The following is a 20,386-nucleotide window of genomic DNA, read 5'->3' as shown; positions in this document are numbered from 1 at the left end:
CTAGCCAGATGCTTGGCTGCATAAGGAGAGAAATCAGCAGCAGAAAGAATGCCACTTTATACTGTAGGTCATTGGTACGGCCACAACTAGTATACTGTATTCAATTCTGGAGGCCGTATCTTCAGAAGGATATTAATACATTCGAGACTGTACAAAGAAGGGCAACTAAAAATGGTGCATGGCCTACATCACAAAACATACCCAGAAAGTATAAAAAATCTCAATATGTATAGTTTGGTGTAGAGAAGGGAAAAAGGGGACATGATAAAACCCTTGATATATTTGAACGTTTCTATCAAAAAATAGGAGGGAAACTTTCTCCAAATGAAAAGAAGCAATAGTACACGGAGACTGGGGGGAGGTAGGGTCAGGGGAAATTTGAGGAAAAAGTTACTGCACAGAAAGGGTAGTGGACAAGTGGCATGACCTCCCATCAGAGGAGGTAGAGGATAAGCCAGTAGTGCAGTTTAAACATGCATAGGATAGACATAAAGGATATCCTTACAAAGAAATAAGAATCAAATAAGGTTTGAGGTAAAAATATGGTAAAAAGGGGCAGATAGATGGGCCAAGTGGTTCTTATCCGCTGTCAAATTCTATGTTTCTATGTTTAAAAGTAATACAAATCTAAGGCAAAAACTCCCGCATTGTCGTGTACTAATTTCAGCTCCTACCCTAACTAGTGACCCGCTCAGACTGTGGACACGTGCTCAAACACAGGTTTATAATGGAGAATAGCCCTGAAAATGAACCACCAAAGGAGCTGCTGGACAGGAAAATGAAGCGAGATCCTTGTGTTAAACAAAGAACAAACATTTATTTCTACAGAAGATATTTAAGTAACTGAGGAGGAATAATAATAATAATAATAATAATAATAATAATAAATAAAAGATACAAAAGAATACAAATATTAAAAAATGGTACAGCATGTCAATATAAAATTATAAAATCAAGCGTAAGTATTCTATATTTGCAATAATGCTACCACGGGGCAAAAACGCAAACCCCACAACAAAGGCTTTTTTGCAATAACTAATCCCTTTCTGCAATACCAGCAAAAATAAACAAACAAAAATAAAAAACATAAAACAGCAGCAGACGTCACACCTCATGTACTTTATGAAATCAATACTATGGTTCATCAGTAATCCCAGTACCTGAGTAAGACCAGTACGGTTCACTGGCCGCTTTACGCCTCCGTATCTGCACAGATATCCCATGTCCATTTTCGCGTAGTGTTCCCACGTTCTCCTCAGTATAAGCTGCAAGAAAACACACAATTAAGAGATTGTTATCTCTATTTGCAGTTATTAGATTTTTCTTAGTGCACATTTATCTGTGCAATCGTGGTCACTACTGATAGTGAATTATGACCACTAGATGCTTTCTGCAGCATTATAATCTTTGCATACAGCAGCTGCCCCAAAGGCGTGCTCAACTGCGCCCACCTATTAATCACCCTCTTAGTCCAAAAACACAATGCAATGCTTTGCAGCTAAAATGTCAGTCACATCAGACCCTGCCCCAGAAGAGCCAACAATCTATATTCCCCACCACATGGACACACACACACACACATTAAGGATGTATTTTTTTGTAACAGCCAATGAACTTACCAGTAGGCGTATGGTGTGTGGGATGAAACCTGAGCAACCCGGAAGAGATACATGCAAGCACATGGAGAACATGTAAACTCCACAAAGATAACTTGGTCAGAAATTTAATTCCTGACAGTAGGACTGTGAGGCAGTAATGCTAACCACTATACCAAAATGTGCTGTCACATGGACAAGTTCTATGGTGCCCAATTAGTAAGGCCAGACAAGTACTACAAGATTCTAACGGAACAAGGTAATCAACCAACCGGAATTTCCATCAGTGATGGATGACCTGACTTGGCCATCTCAGGCCTAGAAAGGATGAAAAGAAAAAAAAAGAAAAAGGAAAAAAACAAACAAACATCATTTAACCAAACTATGGAGTCAACCCAATTCAAAGAGATCTGAATAGTGCCGGGAAGGAGGTCCACTTCAGGCTATGCAATTAGTCGGGAATTGCTGGTTATCACTGGGTGTTTAGTCGCAGTAACCAGCATTCTTAGTGTTCACGCTAGGTTGCCAATTTTTAAAGGGCAAAATGTGCCCTGCGCCTTCAGCTAAAAATGCCTGCTGCTGCGTGAATAGATGCTGTTCACACGCGCACGCCATCTATTCACATTAAAGTAAGAGCTGGGGGACAGACACACCCATTAAAGATGCCGCATGGCTGGGGCACGCCCCCATTAATGTCGTAGATTAGGCCATACCGCCCCCAAGGGTGGCGCCGTGACCCCTCCCTGGTAAATCAAACCCACTTTTAAAAGCATGTGCGCATGCTGCCCTGCTCAAATCCTAGAGGGAACACTACTTCTCCAATTTAAGTGCCTGCCGCAATACTGTTTATGCCGTACTAAAGTCAGGAAGCAGCATCACTGAATTTGTTTAGCCGTATTTCTGCTCGCACCTCCGGAGGGATGCGATCAGGAATCCTGTAGTCGGCCTTAACAGTGCGGTCACTTGAATAGCTCATGGGCTTCCTACCCACTTATATTCATATTGTGCCAAACTGAATACAAGCCCTGTAATTGCAACAGAAAACGAAAAAGTGTGTGAAAAACAGTAGAATATTATCATACTGCGAAAACCTGTGTGTATGACAGGTCGGAACTTCTAGCAATAGAATGAACATTAGCAATTTTTTTTTTTCATAATAGCAACACAGACCAGACAGGCAGACCTGACACAGTTAAAAAAAAATATTTCACTCTGCAAAGTGAAAATAGAGTGAGATTATATTCCATGGTGGAATGCAACGTAAATAAGAGAAGTCAACTACATCTCCCCGGAGTATTTCTTCCAAAGAATTTCTACGGAGCACATCTGGTTTATGTTTATGCACAGTTTTAGAACAATGATCTGGAGATGCAAATACAGCTTGCTGCAGAGTGACAGCTGACCCCGTCTTACACAGGCACCGACACACGGAGGCTATTTTGGAACAAGCTATAACTATTATTTATAAAAATAATAACAAAAAAATAAATAAAACGATGCACACAAAAAGCACAGAATAAAACCACATAATATATACACACACATATATATATATATATATATATATATATATATATATATATATATATATATATATATATATATATATATATATATATATATATATATATATATATATATATATATATATATATATATATATATACACACACACACATATATATATATATATATATATATATACACATATATATATACACACATACACACACACACACAGATGCCGGGATCCCGATTGTAACAAAGCCAACCCCCCCTGCAGCCTAACCCTAACCCCCCTTGGTGCCTAACCCCAACCACCCCCCATAGGTGTCTAAACATAACCCCATCCTAACTGCCTAAACCTAACCTTGCCCTCTCGCAGCCTAACGCTAACCCTCCGAGGGAGGAGTCTGTCCCTAACCACCCAGGATGCAGCCTAACTCCAACCGTCACCCCCGCAGCCTAAACCTAACCTCACCCCTCCCGCGGCTTACCTGCCTTGCACCGAGGTCTCTTCTCGTTCAGGATTCCGGCTGTCAGCATACTGTTGCCGGCATGGTGTACCCATTCTGGATGCCTGTGTCGGTATTCCGGCACCAGTATTCTGACTCCTTCCCCTACTCTTCAGGCTGCCAGAGGTAACATTATGGAGATGCAGCTCATCACATTTAGCCTACTACAGTTAGTAGAACCCATTCCTAGAGGAATTCAAGCCGTATTAAGGACAAAACGGTGGCCCAACATACGTACAGTATGCATGCATGCATGAAATTAGATTGTTTTTTGGGAGCCCTGCACCCAGGGAAGCAATTGAGGTTGTTGCTCTGTCCAGGCACGAATACCACAGTTGCCAAATATTTTTTCTCGCACCCTCCTGAGAGTGTTTTTGTTCATAAAGAGGTTGATTAAATTAGAGGCAATGTGTGGGAGATAACCAGCTATGTGCCATTTCAACACTGGCAATAGCACTTTACATCTCTAAACCCATCGCATTTGGCCTCTAAATAGCACATTTTTGTCCGCAGAGGTTTGCATCGCTCCTAACTGAACGGACACCATAACAGAGATGATGTACATTGAGGACCAGATTCAATCACCTGTGAGCCGACACTAGAACGGCTCCTGGTAGCTTTACAGGATGCACGTCTCTGCTGATTTCTATTTGCAGGTGCGGGCAGCAATTAGCCTACCGTAACTGCACTTACAAGTACAAGGGACTCAATGAATCTGCCAGTCGTGACACATACAGAAAGCAAGCGAGCAACAACAACAACAAAAAAAAGCAAGCAAAAGAGCGAGCGAAAAAGAGCAAGCAAAAGAGCGAGCAAAAAAGAGCAAGCAAAAGTGCAAGCAATAGAGCGAGCGCAAAAGAACGAGCGCAAAAGAGCGAGCGCAAAAGAGCGAGCGCAAAAGAGCGAGCGAGAGAGCAAGAGCGAGAGAGCAAGAGCGAGAGAGCAAGAGCGAGAGAGCAAGAGCGAGAGAGCAAGAGCGAGAGAGCAAGAGCGAGAGAGCAAGGAGTCTGCAAAACGGTTTCTTAGTTTACAAACCAACTGGTGTAAGAATGTATAGAATTGCTCCACCAGAAACATTCATCACGATTCTTATTGACACACAAAAAGAATGTAAAATTTACATCCAAGTGTGCAAGCTTGCACAGCAGCACACAGCCACAGCTGCACGGTTTATGGCCGCCAGGGAATGCCATAGACTAAAATCCACTTGAGATATATAGTCTTATAGAGCAGCCCAGCACAACGCAGGCTGTAAAACAGAACAATAGTGTGTCCTGCTGCTTTAAGACTGGATTGCAAACTCTTAAAATGTTATAGTTAGCACTAAAAACACAACCTAGAACCGTTAAAGACATTCTGCTTTATAACATAAGCAGTCACAATATTGACGGCAAAACAAACGTGGTCACATAAACAACTTATATATTATGAACGTGGAATGTCTGGAGCTAGCACATGAGATGCAATGAATTTCCCAAACTGCAACCAGTAAATGTTATAATAAAAATACAAAAAATAAATAAATGAAAACCATCTAGAATAAAATCCATGATTTGGAACTGCAGCGCATAAATAAATAGACCTGGATTTTCAATAATTTCCGTAAGTGAAAATTAAGTTATGGAATTACATGGCGGACAGGCGCCTCCGGCAATTATTTTAATTATTTTCACTGTCATTTTGGCTCCGGAGTCTCAATATTAGCAACAAAAATCAAAACCAAAACATTTAAATAAAGTGGTTTATGCAGAGCATTTTCTAAGTAAAATACAACATACATCCTTAGCAATTTTACAAATGAAGCTCTATTTTTCTTTAGCGTTATAATTTTGTCAAGTTAATTTCCTGTTTGAATGGTTTGGAAGGGACGGGGTACAAGTGAAAATCTCTCGTCTTCTTTTTCACTCTCTTGGGTGCTTGGTTAGCGGAAGTGAGTGGAGGAAGGTAAATGGTGAGAAAATGACGAGCAATTGGTGAGAAGAAGAAGTCGGGGGAGGGCGTCTGCTTTTTATAAAAATCGCAAATTATTAATACACAGACCATTATGCACTAGATTTCTCAGCAGAGACCAATATTAAATTGCACCCCAAAGCAAGCAATTAGCACTTCCCTTATGTTGTCAGAAGTGTTAAAACGAGGGAGAGGAAAAAAAAAATAGAGTCAGTGAGAAGGAGTGGATGATGTGCTAGTATGGATAACATATGAAGGATTGTACAGAGGACTTATACCGGTACCGACTTGCCATTATTAACCAGGAAACAATAAATATATGCCTTTATATACAGGAGCAGTTATGAAAACTGGAGGACGCAGGATTGCAGAAGGGTTCTTTAACCTACAAAACCCAGATTTTAGCAATTATTTTTTTTATCACAGTTGGTAGAATGAACGCATGCTGCAGGTTACAGAAAATAAAGGTCTAGCTCACTGCATGGTGTATTTAAAAGCAGTCATATGCAACCTGATACACAAACCAAGCGAGAAGGAACTCCCAAACCAAGCGTGTGGCATCCCAGCGGTTGGGATGCTGGCAGTCACGTGACTGATGCCGGAATCCCGGCGCCAGAACACAGACAGCCGGAATCCTGAAGGCGAGAATCGTGGTGGGAGAGGGATGGATAGGGTTAGGCACTAGGCATGGGGGGGGGGAGAGAGAGAGAGAGAGAGAGAGAGAGAGAGAGAGAGAGAGAGAGAGAGAGAGAGAGAGAGAGAGAGAGAGAGAGAGAGAGAGAGAGAGATTTAGCTATAGCAGACCCCCCTGGAGGGTTAGGGTAATTGTTATGGGTGAATGAGTCGACCTGTATTATGCATTCAAAAAAAGTTGAAAAATTTTTCAAAAACTTTTTTGGCGTTGCTTTTTGCATAACATGACCAGGAACCCCAATTAGTGCACGGTGAGCAAAGCCAACCATGCTGCCTCGTTCTGCTACCACTGCGCTCGGCACAGGTTACTATTCCCAATCATAGTCCACATGGATGGTAAAGTATGAAAAAGTAAAAAAAAAAAATGGAAAAATGTCATGTCGACATTTGCACACGTCCCACGTCGACCATTTTAAAGGTGTCAACCAATAGTGGTCGACCTACCATACAGATACCTAGGGTAATACACTCCACTGTAGACCTTTACAGCTTCTCTATGATTCTGCTAACTGCCAGCCCTGGTGATATCTACGAATTACTACATGTTATGGCACGCACCCTCCTCTCCATCCACACTAACACTGCATTTGGTGGCAACATCGGAACTGAAGCAAAGAAACTAATCAACAATTAGCTTTTATCTATCTAGTGCAATCTAGACAAACGAAAGCACGGATCAGATTCCACAGGCACAACAGCTGGAAAAATACCAGCCAATGTTCCTATAGGAGCCAAAAAGTCTTATTATAAAATAAATATGATCTGGATCTTGCATTGATACCAGAGATAGATAGATAGATAGATAGATAGATAGATAGATAGATAGATAGATAGATAGATAGATAGATAGATAGATAGATAGATAGATAGATAGATAGACACACAGTAGAGATCACATCGCAGTTATCGCCATCGATGGACTATTTTTATTTATTTTTTTATATTTCCCCATCAGCAGAAACTATTGATGGTTTAGCCATTGATGGCTGATAGCTGCGCATGCCCAGGCCCCAGACTTCGGCCTCAAACAATGTTCAACATCGGGGGGTCTACCATCAATGATGCAGCATCAGTGGCCCAAACCCTTGCTAACAGCCATAGACCATCGATGCTTACAAAACCATCAACGGTTGATGGCCATCCCTACTTCAAAGGGGAATGCTGACACCTTTTCTAGCAGCATTAACAGTACAAGCAAGTGCACTAATCAGCTAGTAAGTATGGTGCCAACTGCAGGGGAAACGAAATACTGATCTTTCTGATTGGGTTCAGGAGATAAAAAGTGTACTCCGCTCACTGAAGGCTAGGCACAGGAAAGTGCCTCATATGTCATCTAAATGCAAAACGTACGAGTAAGCACCCCAAGTTCATGATCAGCATTTAAATAGTCAATAGACTTCCCACTGTACATGAGAGTAGAGCTAACCACCACAGTCCGATTTCGTCAGGTACAACCAATAGCAGCAGTGTTCAGGAATGATGAACCATTGATTGAGTTAAAACAAACAATCTTTAAAACTCCCCTGCCAGCCTGGCCAAGTAGACCCATCCTATCACACGCCTTCCAGACTTCCAGTATTTAGTAGAAAGATCTGCACCAGTCTTCTAGAGACCTGCAAGGAGGCTACGAGTCTCTAAAGTGCGGGTTTTTAGAAGTGTATATTTTGTCCATAGCGACCAATAAACTTCTATTTATCTAGCACTGTCTAGAATAGGGCTGGCCAAACAGGTCCTCGAGATCTACCAACAGGTCACATTTTCCAGACTACCTAGCTGGTGCACAGGTGTAGTCATTACTAATAAAGATGTACTGCATTCATTCCTAACTGACAATTCTACAAATCTCCAGGAGGCCTGGAAAACATGCACTGTTGGTAGATCTCGAGGACTGGTTTGCCCAGCCCTGGTCTAGAAAATAATAGCTAGAATTTGATTGGTTGCTATATGCAGATTTTCCCATTTCTAAAAACCCACACTTTAGTAAATATATCCCCTGTTCTCCACAGTAGACCAACAGAGCTAAACATACTTATTCATTCTTAAATAAACTGCAGAGAGCAAGACTGAAAAGTAGCAAATAAAACATGCACCACATACAGATCTATATACACACACACACACACACACACACACACACACACACCTTTCATTGATTTTGATCAGTGGATGTTGTTGCAAAGAGCTCCATCATCATTACCGTGGACACGATGGGGGTAATTCTGAGTTGATCACAGCAGGAACTTTGTTAGCAGTTGGGCAAAACCATGTGCACTGCAGGGGAGGCAGATATAACATTTGCAGAAAGAGTTAGATTTGGGTGGGTTATTTTATTTCTGTGCAGGGTAAATACTGGCTGCTTTATTTTTACACTGCAATTTAGATTTCAGATTGAACACACCACACCCGAATCTAACTCTCTCTGCACATGTTATATCTGCCTCACCTGCAGTGCACATGGTTTTGCCCAACTGCTAACAAAGTTCCTGCTGCGATCAACTCAGAATTACCCCCAAAGTGTACTGTGGACTAGAGATGAGCGCCTGAAATTTTTCGGGTTTTGTGTTTTGGTTTTGGGTTCGGTTCCGCGGCCGTGTTTTGGGTTCGACCGCGTTTTGGCAAAACCTCACCGAATTTTTTTTGTCGGATTCGGGTGTGTTTTGGATTCGGGTGTTTTTTTAAAAAAACACTAAAAAACAGCTTAAATCATAGAATTTGGGGGTCATTTTGATCCCATATTATTATTAACCTCAAAAACCATAATTTCCACTCATTTTCAGTCTATTCTGAATACCTCACACCTCACAATATTATTTTTAGTCCTAAAATTTGCACCAAGGTCGCTGGATGACTAAGCTAAGCGACACTAGTGGCCGACACAAACACCTGGCCCATCTAGGAGTGGCACTGCAGTGTCACGCAGGATGTCCCTTCCAAAAAACCCTCCCCAATCAGCACATGACGCAAAGAAAAAAAGAGGCGCAATGAGGTAGCTGACTGTGTGAGTAAGATAAGCGACCCTAGTGGCCGACACAAACACCTGGCCCATCTAGGAGTGGCACTGCAGTGTCACGCAGGATGTCCCTTCCAAAAAACCCTCCCCAATCAGCACATGACGCAAAGAAAAAAAGAGGCGCAATGAGGTAGCTGACTGTGTGAGTAAGATAAGCGACCCTAGTGGCCGACACAAACACCGGGCCCATCTAGGAGTGGCACTGCAGTGTCACGCAGGATGGCCCTTCCAAAAAACACTCCCCAATCAGCACATGACGCAAAGAAAAAAAGAGGCGCAATGAGGTAGCTGACTGTGTGAGTAAGATAAGCGACCCTAGTGGCCGACACAAACACCGGGCCCATCTAGGAGTGGCACTGCAGTGTCACGCAGGATGGCCCTTCCAAAAAAACCTCCCCAAACAGCACATGACGCAAAGAAAAAGAAAAAAGAGGTGCAAGATGGAATTGTCCTTGGGCCCTCCCACCCACCCTTATGTTGTATAAACAGGACATGCACACTTTAACCAACCCATCATTTCAGTGACAGGGTCTGCCACACGACTGTGACTGATATGACGGGTTGGTTTGGACCCCCCCCAAAAAAGAAGCAATTAATCTCTCCTTGCACAAACTGGCTCTACAGAGGCAAGATGTCCACCTCATCATCACCCTCCGATATATCACCGTGTACATCCCCCTCCTCACAGATTATCAATTCGTCCCCACTGGAATCCACCATCTCAGCTCCCTGTGTACTTTGTGGAGGCAATTGCTGCTGGTCAATGTCTCCGCGGAGGAATTGATTATAATTCATTTTAATGATCATCATCTTCTCCACATTTTCTGGATGTAACCTCGTACGCCGATTGCTGACAAGGTGAGCGGCGGCACTAAACACTCTTTCGGAGTACACACTTGTGGGAGGGCAACTTAGGTAGAATAAAGCCAGTTTGTGCAATGGCCTCCAAATTGCCTCTTTTTCCTGCCAGTATAAGTATGGACTGTGTGACGTGCCTACTTGGATGCGGTCACTCATATAATCCTCCACCATTCTTTCAATGGTGAGAGAATCATATGCAGTGACAGTAGACGACATGTTCGTAATCGTTGTCAGGTCCTTCAGTCCGGACCAGATGTCAGCATCAGCAGTCGCTCCAGACTGCCCTGCATCACCGCCAGCGGGTGGGCTCGGAATTCTGAGCCTTTTCCTCGCACCCCCAGTTGCGGGAGAATGTGAAGGAGGAAATGTTGACAGGTCGCGTTCCGCTTGACTTGACAATTTTCTCACCAGCAGGTCTTTCAACCCCAGCAGACTTGTGTCTGCCGGAAAGAGAGATCCAAGGTAGGCTTTAAATCTAGGATCGAGCACGGTGGCCAAAATGTAGTGCTCTGATTTCAACAGATTGACCACCCGTGAATCCTTGTTAAGCGAATTAAGGGCTCCATCCACAAGTCCCACATGCCTAGCGGAATCGCTCCGTGTTAGCTCCTCCTTCAATGTCTCCAGCTTCTTCTGCAAAAGCCTGATGAGGGGAATGACCTGACTCAGGCTGGCAGTGTCTGAACTGACTTCCCGTGTGGCAAGTTCAAAGGGCATCAGAACCTTGCACAACGTTGAAATCATTCTCCACTGCACTTGAGACAGGTGCATTCCATCTCCTATATCGTGCTCAATTGTATAGGCTTGAATGGCCTTTTGCTGCTCCTCCAACCTCTGAAGCATATAGAGGGTTGAATTCCACCTCGTTACCACTTCTTGCTTCAGATGATGGCAGGGCAGGTTCAGTAGTTTTTGGTGGTGCTCCAGTCTTCTGTACGTGGTGCCTGTACACCGAAAGTGTCCCGCAATTTTTCTGGCCACCGACAGCATCTCTTGCACGCCCCTGTCGTTTTTTAAATAATTCTGCACCACCAAATTCAAGGTATGTGCAAAACATGGGACGTGCTGGAATTTGCCCATATTTAATGCACACACAATATTGCTGGCGTTGTCCGATGCCACAAATCCACAGGAGAGTCCAATTGGGGTAAGCCATTCCGCGATGATCTTACTCAGTTGCCGTAAGAGGTTTTCAGCTGTGTGCGTATTCTGGAAACCGGTGATACAAAGCGTAGCCTGCCTAGGAAAGAGTTGGCGTTTGCGAGATGCTGCTACTGGTGCCGCCGCTGCTGTTCTTGCGGCGGGAGTCCATACATCTACCCAGTGGGCTGTCACAGTCATATAGTCCTGACCCTGCCCTGCTCCACTTGTCCACATGTCCGTGGTTAAGTGGACATTGGGTACAACTGCATTTTTTAGGACACTGGTGAGTCTTTTTCTGACGTCCGTGTACATTCTCGGTATCGCCTGCCTAGAGAAGTGGAACCTAGATGGTATTTGGTAACGGGGGCACACTGCCTCAATAAATTGTCTAGTTCCCTGTGAACTAACGGCGGATACCGGACGCACGTCTAACACCAACATAGTTGTCAAGGCCTCAGTTATCCGCTTTGCAGCAGGATGACTGCTGTGATATTTCATCTTCCTCGCAAAGGACTGTTGAACAGTCAATTGCTTACTGGAAGTAGTACAAGTGGGCTTACGACTTCCCCTCTGGGATGACCATCGACTCCCAGCAGCAACAACAGCAGCGCCAGCAGCAGTAGGCGTTACACGCAAGGATGCATCGGAGGAATCCCAGGCAGGAGAGGACTCGTCAGAATTGCCAGTGACATGGCCTGCAGGACTATTGGCATTCCTGGGGAAGGAGGAAATTGACACTGAGGGAGTTGGTGGGGTGGTTTGCGTGAGCTTGGTTACAAGAGGAAGGGATTTACTGGTCAGTGGACTGCTTCCGCTGTCACCCAAAGTTTTTGAACTTGTCACTGACTTATTATGAATGCGCTGCAGGTGACGTATAAGGGAGGATGTTCCGAGGTGGTTAACGTCCTTACCCCTACTTATTACAGCTTGACAAAGGGAACACACGGCTTGACACCTGTTGTCCGCATTTCTGTTGAAATAGTTCCACACCGAAGAGCTGATTTTTTTGGTATTTTCACCAGGCATGTCAACGGCCATATTCCTCCCACGGACAACAGGTGTCTCCCCGGGTGCCTGACTTAAACAAACCACCTCACCATCAGAATCCTCCTGGTCAATTTCCTCCCCAGCGCCAGCAACACCCATATCCTCCTCATCCTGGTGTACTTCAACACTGACATCTTCAATCTGACTATCAGGAACTGGACTGCGGGTGCTCCTTCCAGCACTTGCAGGGGGCGTGCAAATGGTGGAAGGCGCATGCTCTTCACGTCCAGTGTTGGGAAGGTCAGGCATCGCAACCGACACAATTGGACTCTCCTTGTGGATTTGGGATTTCGAAGAACGCACAGTTCTTTGCGGTGCTACTGCTTTTGCCAGCTTGAGTCTTTTCATTTTTCTAGCGAGAGGCTGAGTGCCTCCATCCTCATGTGAAGCTGAACCACTAGCCATGAACATAGGCCAGGGCCTCAGCCGTTCCTTGCCACTCCGTGTGGTAAATGGCATATTGGCAAGTTTACGCTTCTCCTCCGACAATTTTATTTTAGGTTTTGGAGTCCTTTTTTTACTGATATTTGGTGTTTTGGATTTGACATGCTCTGTACTATGACATTGGGCATCGGCCTTGGCAGACGACGTTGCTGGCATTTCATCGTCTCGGCCATGACTAGTGGCAGCAGCTTCAGCACGAGGTGGAAGTGGATCTTGATCTTTCCCTAATTTTGGAACCTCAACATTTTTGTTCTCCATATTTTAATAGGCACAACTAAAAGGCACCTCAGGTAAACAATGGAGATGGATGGATACTAGTATACAATTATGGACGGACTGCCGAGTGCCGACACAGAGGTAGCTACAGCCGTGAACTACCGTACTGTGTCTGCTGCTAATATAGACTGGTTGATAAAGAGATGTCGTAGTATGTATGTATGAAGAAGAAAGAAAAAAAAACCACGGGTAGGTGGTATACAATTATGGACGGACTGCCGAGTGCCGACACAGAGGTAGCCACAGCCGTGAACTACCGTACTGTACTGTGTCTGCTGCTAATATAGACTGGTTGATAAAGAGATGTCGTAGTATGTATGTATGAAGAAGAAAGAAAAAAAAACCACGGGTAGGTGGTATACAATTATGGACGGACTGCCGAGTGCCGACACAGAGGTAGCCACAGCCGTGAACTACCGTACTGTACCTGCTGCTAATATAGACTGGTTGATAAAGAGATGTCGTAGTATGTATGTATGTATGAAGAAGAAAGAGAAAAAAAACACGGTTAGGTGGTATACAATTATGGACGGACTGCCGAGTGCCGACACAGAGGTAGCCACAGCCGTGAACTACCGTACTGTACTGTGTCTGCTGCTAATATAGACTGGTTGATAAAGAGATGTCGTAGTATGTATGTATAAAGAAGAAAGAAAAAAAAACCACGGTTAGGTGGTATAAAATTATGGACGGACTGCCGAGTGCCGACACAGAGGTAGCCACAGCCGTGAACTACCGTACTGTACGGTGTCTGCTGCTAATATAGACTGGTTGATAAAGAGATGTAGTAGTATGTATGTATAAAGAAGAAAGAAAAAAAAAACCACGGGTAGGTGGTATACAATTATGGATGGACTGCCGAGTGCCGACACAGAGGTAGCTACAGCCGTGAACTACCGTACTGTGTCTGCTGCGACTGGATGATAAATAATGATATAAAAAATATATATATATCACTACTGCAGCCGGACAGGTATATATATTATATAATGACGGACCTGCTGGACACTGTCTGTCAGCAGAATGAGTTTTTTATAGAATAAAAAAAAAAAAACACCACACAAGTGAAGTCACACGATGAGTGTTTAACTTTTTCAGGCAATCACAATATAGTATACTACTAACTATACTGGTGGTCAGTGTGGTCAGGTCACTGGTCAGTCACACTGGCAGTGGCACTCCTGCAGCAAAAGTGTGCACTGTTTAATTTTAATATAATATGTACTCCTGGCTCCTGCTATAACCTATAACTGGCACTGCAGTGCTCCCCAGTCTCCTTCACAATTATAAGCTGTGTGAGCTGAGCACAGTCAGATATATAATATATATATACATAGATGATGCAGCACACTGGGCTGAGCAGTGCACACAGATATGGTATGTGACTGTCTTGTACTCCTGGCTCCTGCTATAACCTATAACTGGCACTGCAGTGCTCCCCAGTCTCCCCCACAATTATAAGCTGTGTGAGCTGAGCACAGTCAGATATATAATATATACATAGATGATGCAGGCATGCAGCACACTGGGCTGATCAGTGCACACAGATATGGTATGTGACTGAGTCACTGTGTGTACCATTTTTTTCAGGCAGAGAACGGATATATTAAATAAAACAACTGCACTGCTGGTGGTCACTGTGGTCAGTCACTAAACTCTGCACTCTCTTCTACAGTATCAGCCTCAGGTCAATCTCTCTCTCTCTCTCCTAATCTAAATGGAGAGGACGCCAGCCACGTCCTCTCCCTATCAATCTCAATGCACGTGTGAAAATGGCGGCGACGCGCGGCTCCTTATATAGAATCCGAGTCTCGCGAGAATCCGACAGCGTCATGATGACGTTCGGGCGCGCTCGGGTTAACCGAGCAAGGCAGGAAGATCCGAGTCGCTCGGACCCGTGAAAAAAAAACATGAAGTTCGTGCGGGTTCGGATTCAGAGAAACCGAACCCGCTCATCTCTACTGTGGACTTCAGCAAATCTTGGTCCAAGTGCAACCATCAACTCTGTGTTGGACCACATTGCCATTTGGACCACTGCTAATTTGAACCCCACATTACTACAACAGAGCCGGTAAGTACTTCGCTCAAGCTGGAATATTTGTCCTCCTAGAACCAGTGCCTCTTATTTGAATGATTTATTGCTCCTTAGTGGGATTATTGAAAACATGCCAAGAGACTCACTCAAACTACATACTGATCAGTGTTGTTTTTTATTTAAAAGCCTTTTAATTGGCTGTCCATAAAGTGTTTTATATGCTACTATTAAATTACAATTTATTACTTGTCTTATCAACACCTACTGTTATTTGTAATACTGCTTTTTTATTAAAATGACGGGTCACACCCGGGAGCCGTGTACTGGTGCTTCTAGGGTGCGACACCGGCAAGAGACTCCTTTCAGAGCGCGGCCTGACGTGGCATATTGGCAGGTTGATGACGTCAACGGTGTCTCAGAGGCGGTGCTTGGAGAGGAAATGATCACCGAGTGCCTATTATTTGACCGGGTGCAGGATGCATTGACCCGGTTTACCCTGCACCCAACGTGACTGGGACCAACCCTGCAAGCTAGCCGGATTGGATTCCCGGGTAAATGAACCCTTTTACACTAAGCCGCTCCCAGGTTATCATAGCAATAACTCACTGGATATTAGAGCGCTGTTTTTCACGTATACTTTTTTCCCCAATTAAAAACAGGAAAGAAAAAAAAAAAAAAAAGAGACCTGGAAAACATGAATTGTTGGGGGTACTTGAGGACCGCGGTTGAGAACCACTGGTCTAGTCTACCAGCAAGCGTGGTGGTGACTCACACACTAAAATAATTTAAAAAAGATACCATTTTTTTTCCTTTAGTTTCAAAAACACATTTGTATCTTAAAACGATTAAGCAAGAAAGAAAAAAGAAAAAAAAAGTTAGAGCAAGCGATCAGTGCAATTGCTAGTCAAGTCATGAAGGAGAATTTTCATAGCATATGAAATCTTTTGAAGTCTAAGTGAACAGCTTTGGGCATGTTGTAATTAGAGTCACCAATAAGCCAAACACAGCCAATGTAAGGTCGAACTTTCTCAATTAAAAGGAAACTTCAGCATCATTATGGATTGAAACACCTACTGTGGACACAAGTATTTTAGGAGATCGGAGTAGGACGGGTGTAACTTCCCATGAGACAGAAGCGAAGGACACACTACAGCACCACCCAAGTCAATGTGTCATCAAAACTCCGGGAATACTTTATGCAGAACTGAACTGGCAACAGAACCACTGTAATTTTATGGCGTAGCTTTACCTGTGTGTAAACAGCTGCTTTTATCATCATTTGCAATGGTTATTTAGCCACTACTTCTAGGCCATCATTTGTTTTGGTCTAATAAAGTCTAAAAAGGATTTCACCAAAACCCTGGATAAAAGAAAAAAAAAGCAGCTATAGCACAATCTGCAAGCTGGAAAACCAGAAGTTACATGTTTGCACAGGGCTGAAAAAGAAAATGAGGGGGAAGGAGAGGACCCAAACAGGATATAAATTATACACCACCCAAGCCTCAGAGAGCAAAACGAACACACAGTCCTGATTAACATCTGCGCCTACATTACAACTGGGAAACGTGCCATGGTAACAGCTCTCAGGCACCACTTACTCCACACAATTTCTGGGAAAAGAACGAAGCCGCTGATCATGCTAGGTGCATAAAAGAAACCGGAATCTGTTACAGATACAATATTTACTATTTATTAACTGTAGGTATATTGGCCCTCATTCCGAGTTGATCGCTCGCTAGCTGCTTTTAGCAGCAGTGCAAACGCTAGGCCGCCGCCCTCTGGGAGTGTATCTTAGCAGAAGTGCGACTGAATAGAACGCAGCGCTGCTACAAAAAAGATTGTGCAGTTTCAGAGTAGCTCGAGACTTACTCCTAGCTAGCGATCACTTCAGACTGTTTAGTTCCTGTTTTGACGTCACAAACACGCCCTGCGTTCGGCCAGCCACGCCTACGTTTCCCCAGCCACTTCTGCGTTTTTATCCGATACGCCTGCGTTTTTTCACACACTCCCCGAAAACGGTCAGTTACCACCCAGAAACACCCACTTCCTTTCAATTACTCTGCGGCCAGCAGTGCGACTGAAAAGCGTCGCTAGACCTTGTGTAAAACTGCATCGGCTTGTGAAAGTACGATGCACGTTCACAGTGCGTACCATACACAGAAGTGCCGATTTTTTTGCCTGATCGCTGCGCTGCGAACAACGGCAGCTAGCGATCAACTCGGAATGAGGGCCATAGAGCACACATATTCCCATGGACTTTACAGAGAACACTGCCCATTTAACACTAGTCCCTGCCTCAATGGAGCTTGCAATCTATAGACCCTACCATATGTATACACACACGGGTGTGGTATGTTTCGCAGATAAGACTTAGGTCGACACTATTGATCGACAGTAAGTAGTTCGACATGGTTTCTAGGTCGAAATGAGGTTTTACTTTTTTTGGTAACGTTTTCTCCGTACAGTGACCGGGAACCCCAATTAGTGCACCGTGCCCCCCTCGCATGGCTCGTTTCGCTTGCCATGCTTCGGACAAGGTGCCTCGCTCTACTACCGCTGCGCTCGGCACAGATTACCGTTCAAGTTGACCTTAAAGTCATGTCGGCATAGAGTCCCTGTCGACCTAAAAACCATGTCGACCTAGACAGTGTCGACCTAAAGACCAGATCCCCACATACGATGGTGACTTTTTTATTTTTTTATCAGAAGCCAATTAACCTGCCAGTATGTTTTTGGAGTGTAGGGGGAAAATAAGCACCCAGAGTAAAACCATGCAAACACCAACACAGAAAGGTCCTCGGTGGAAAACGAACACAAGACCTCATTGCTGTGAGGCCAGCAGTCACGGTTTAGGCTGAACGAAGAGGTTAGGGTTATGCTGCGGCCTGCGGAGGTTAGGGTTAGGCTGCGGCCCAAAGAGGTTAGGGTTAGGCACCACCAGGGAGGGTTAGACTTCAAGAGGGGTGAGGGGTTGTTTAGGTTGCAAACCAGGAGTGTTAGGTTTAAAGGGGCCACTAGGGGAAGGAAAGTATACGGTCTCCTGTCAGGATTTTGATAATCTGATTGCCGCGGTCAGTATTTTGACTGCCGCATCCCATCCGCCGGCGTATCCATCCCAACCCTTATCGCCCAATGTATTACTACTAGTCTACCAGCAAACTAAAGCAACTAAAGCAATCTAAAACTTCAGACAAAATAAATGGAGATAGAATATACAGTTTAAAACATGTCATTTAGTTCCAGCATGATAATCCTTCAGCTTCTTCGCACTACTGGAGAAATTCTGGAGAGCATGGAACACAGAAGAAAGAATTTAATCCGGTACTAACCATCTATGTAAGCCACTATATAATACATATCACATAGAATATAAATCCAAATAGAGCCGACTTATGCTTCTGAACCAAGAAGAAAACTGGAACCACAAAAAGATGAAGAAAAATAAATAAAAAATACTACTGCTGCCGCTGCCAACACTTGTACATGTGTTAAAATAAACAAAGAATAAAAGTACATATTAGTCACAGGGTTGAGGTTAGGTTGGTTCTAAATCCGAGTGGGAGAAGGGACCTTCTGACGTCACTAGGGGAGGAGACACGTCATCAGGGGGAGGAGCTACGGCCGAACAGGGTTACTAAAGGTAATAGTTGGTGGCGTGGATAGTAGAGGAACTATCCCACTGGCCTAGCTCCTCCCCCTTGTGTCATGGCCCCTCCCTCTGACGTAAAAGGTCGATTAGGCCACTTGGATCTAGCATCCACCATTGAGGGTATAAAACTTTTTGTATGCAGATACAGTCGCAGTCACACACAGAATTCAGGGGTCTATTTACTAAGCCTTGGACAGAGATAACGTACCAACCAATCGGCTCCTGTCATTTTTCAAACCCAGTCTGTGACATGGCAAGAGCTGATTGGCTGGTCATTTATCTCTGCCCACTTTATCTCCATCCAAGGCTTAGTAAATAGACCCCCACGTAGTCATGCAGCATATCATGTATAGAAGCCAGATGAGGAAGTAGGCATTTGTACATGGAAGACTGTATTTGAGCTGTGCAGGCAATTAATATGCAGCTACAGTATATAAGCCAGCATTAGGTAGAACCAAGCACACAGGAACAGATGTGGCTAATTAGCTAGAACCAAAAAAGAAACAAATCAAAAACATTCATCTATATCTCCGTTCCTCAACTGCTGCCTTGTACTATGCAGTTCTGCAAGAAGTTTTACTGGTTCTCCTTAGTTCGCAAGAATAATTGCAAGGTATATATATGTCCAGCTCTTATCAGGTAAAGGTGTTTGCTATTTTGATAAAATCTAGTAATCCAGATATCACAGTGTCCCATTTAACTTGTTAGTAGCATCCAGTCATTAGTAATTAGCAGCCAGGGAGAGTGCCCCGTTATACACAATTCCATTCTACCATTCAGAAGAGACACTCTATCCCTTATAATATGTGAGGGCCCACAAAAAACTTCTCCTGAAATAAGGAGCTGCCCTAATATTGGCAGAAGGAGAGTCTTTTAAATTAAATGTCCTGGAATTTTGTGTTAAAAGGTGACAGATAATTGTATTGGAACAGTTTAGTTCACTATTATATGCTCTGTCTTCATGGAAAATTAAATCGGGACTCTTGTAAGACAACGCCCCCAGTTCTGACACACGTCTTGCAAAAGCCAAGGCCAACAGTGTGACGGTCTTCCACGCAAGATATTTTAAGTCTACCTCCTGTAAAAGGTTCGAACCAGTCCAACTGGAGGAACTGTAGCACCAAATTGAGATCCCAAGGTGCCATGGGAGGCACAAAGGGAGGCTGGATGTGCATAACCCTTTCAAGAATGTCTGGACCTCAGGAAGAGATGCCAATTGTTTCTGAAAGAAAATTGACAAGGCCGAAATCGGGACTTTTATGGAGCCCATACGTAGGTCCATATCCACACCCAACTGCAGAAAATGCAGGAAACATCCCAGATGAAATTCCACAGCAGAATATTTTCTACTCTCACACCAAGAGACCTATTTCTTCCAAATACGGTGGTAATGTTTAGACGTTACCCCCTTCCTGGCTTGGATCATAGGTCGGGATGACTTTGTCAGGCATCCCTCTCCTGGCTAGAATTAGCCGTTCAACCTCTATGCCGTCAAACAAAGCTGTGTCAAGTCTTCATAGACTAACGGCCCCTGTTGCAGGAGATCTTCGCGAAGAGGTGGAGGCCATGGATTTTCCAGGAGCATCTCCAGAAGGTCCGCGTACCAGGCCCTTCTTGGCCAATACGGACCAATGAGAATTTCTTGAACTTTTTCCCTTTCTATTCTTT

The 20,386-nt window shown here is 44.0% G+C and overlaps 1 protein-coding gene across 3 annotated transcripts in view; it reads right to left on the bottom strand.

Annotated features, from left to right (window-relative positions):
• Positions 1–20,386, bottom strand: part of PTPRG (protein tyrosine phosphatase receptor type G) — a 733,410-nt gene that overhangs the window by 596,457 nt on the left and 116,567 nt on the right. For all 3 annotated transcript variants that reach the window (XM_063940902.1, XM_063940899.1, XM_063940900.1), the window contains exon 2: positions 1,161–1,265. In XM_063940902.1, the coding sequence (XP_063796972.1) occupies positions 1,161–1,265 (105 nt within the window). The remainder of the gene's footprint in view (positions 1–1,160; positions 1,266–20,386) is intronic.

The sequence above is a fragment of the Pseudophryne corroboree genome, chromosome 9 (genome assembly GCF_028390025.1).
Source record: "Pseudophryne corroboree isolate aPseCor3 chromosome 9, aPseCor3.hap2, whole genome shotgun sequence".
Taxonomy (NCBI): Eukaryota; Metazoa; Chordata; class Amphibia; order Anura; family Myobatrachidae; genus Pseudophryne; species Pseudophryne corroboree.
The sequence above is the reverse complement of the archived record's forward strand: the minus strand, read 5'-3'. Positions and strand labels throughout refer to the sequence as shown.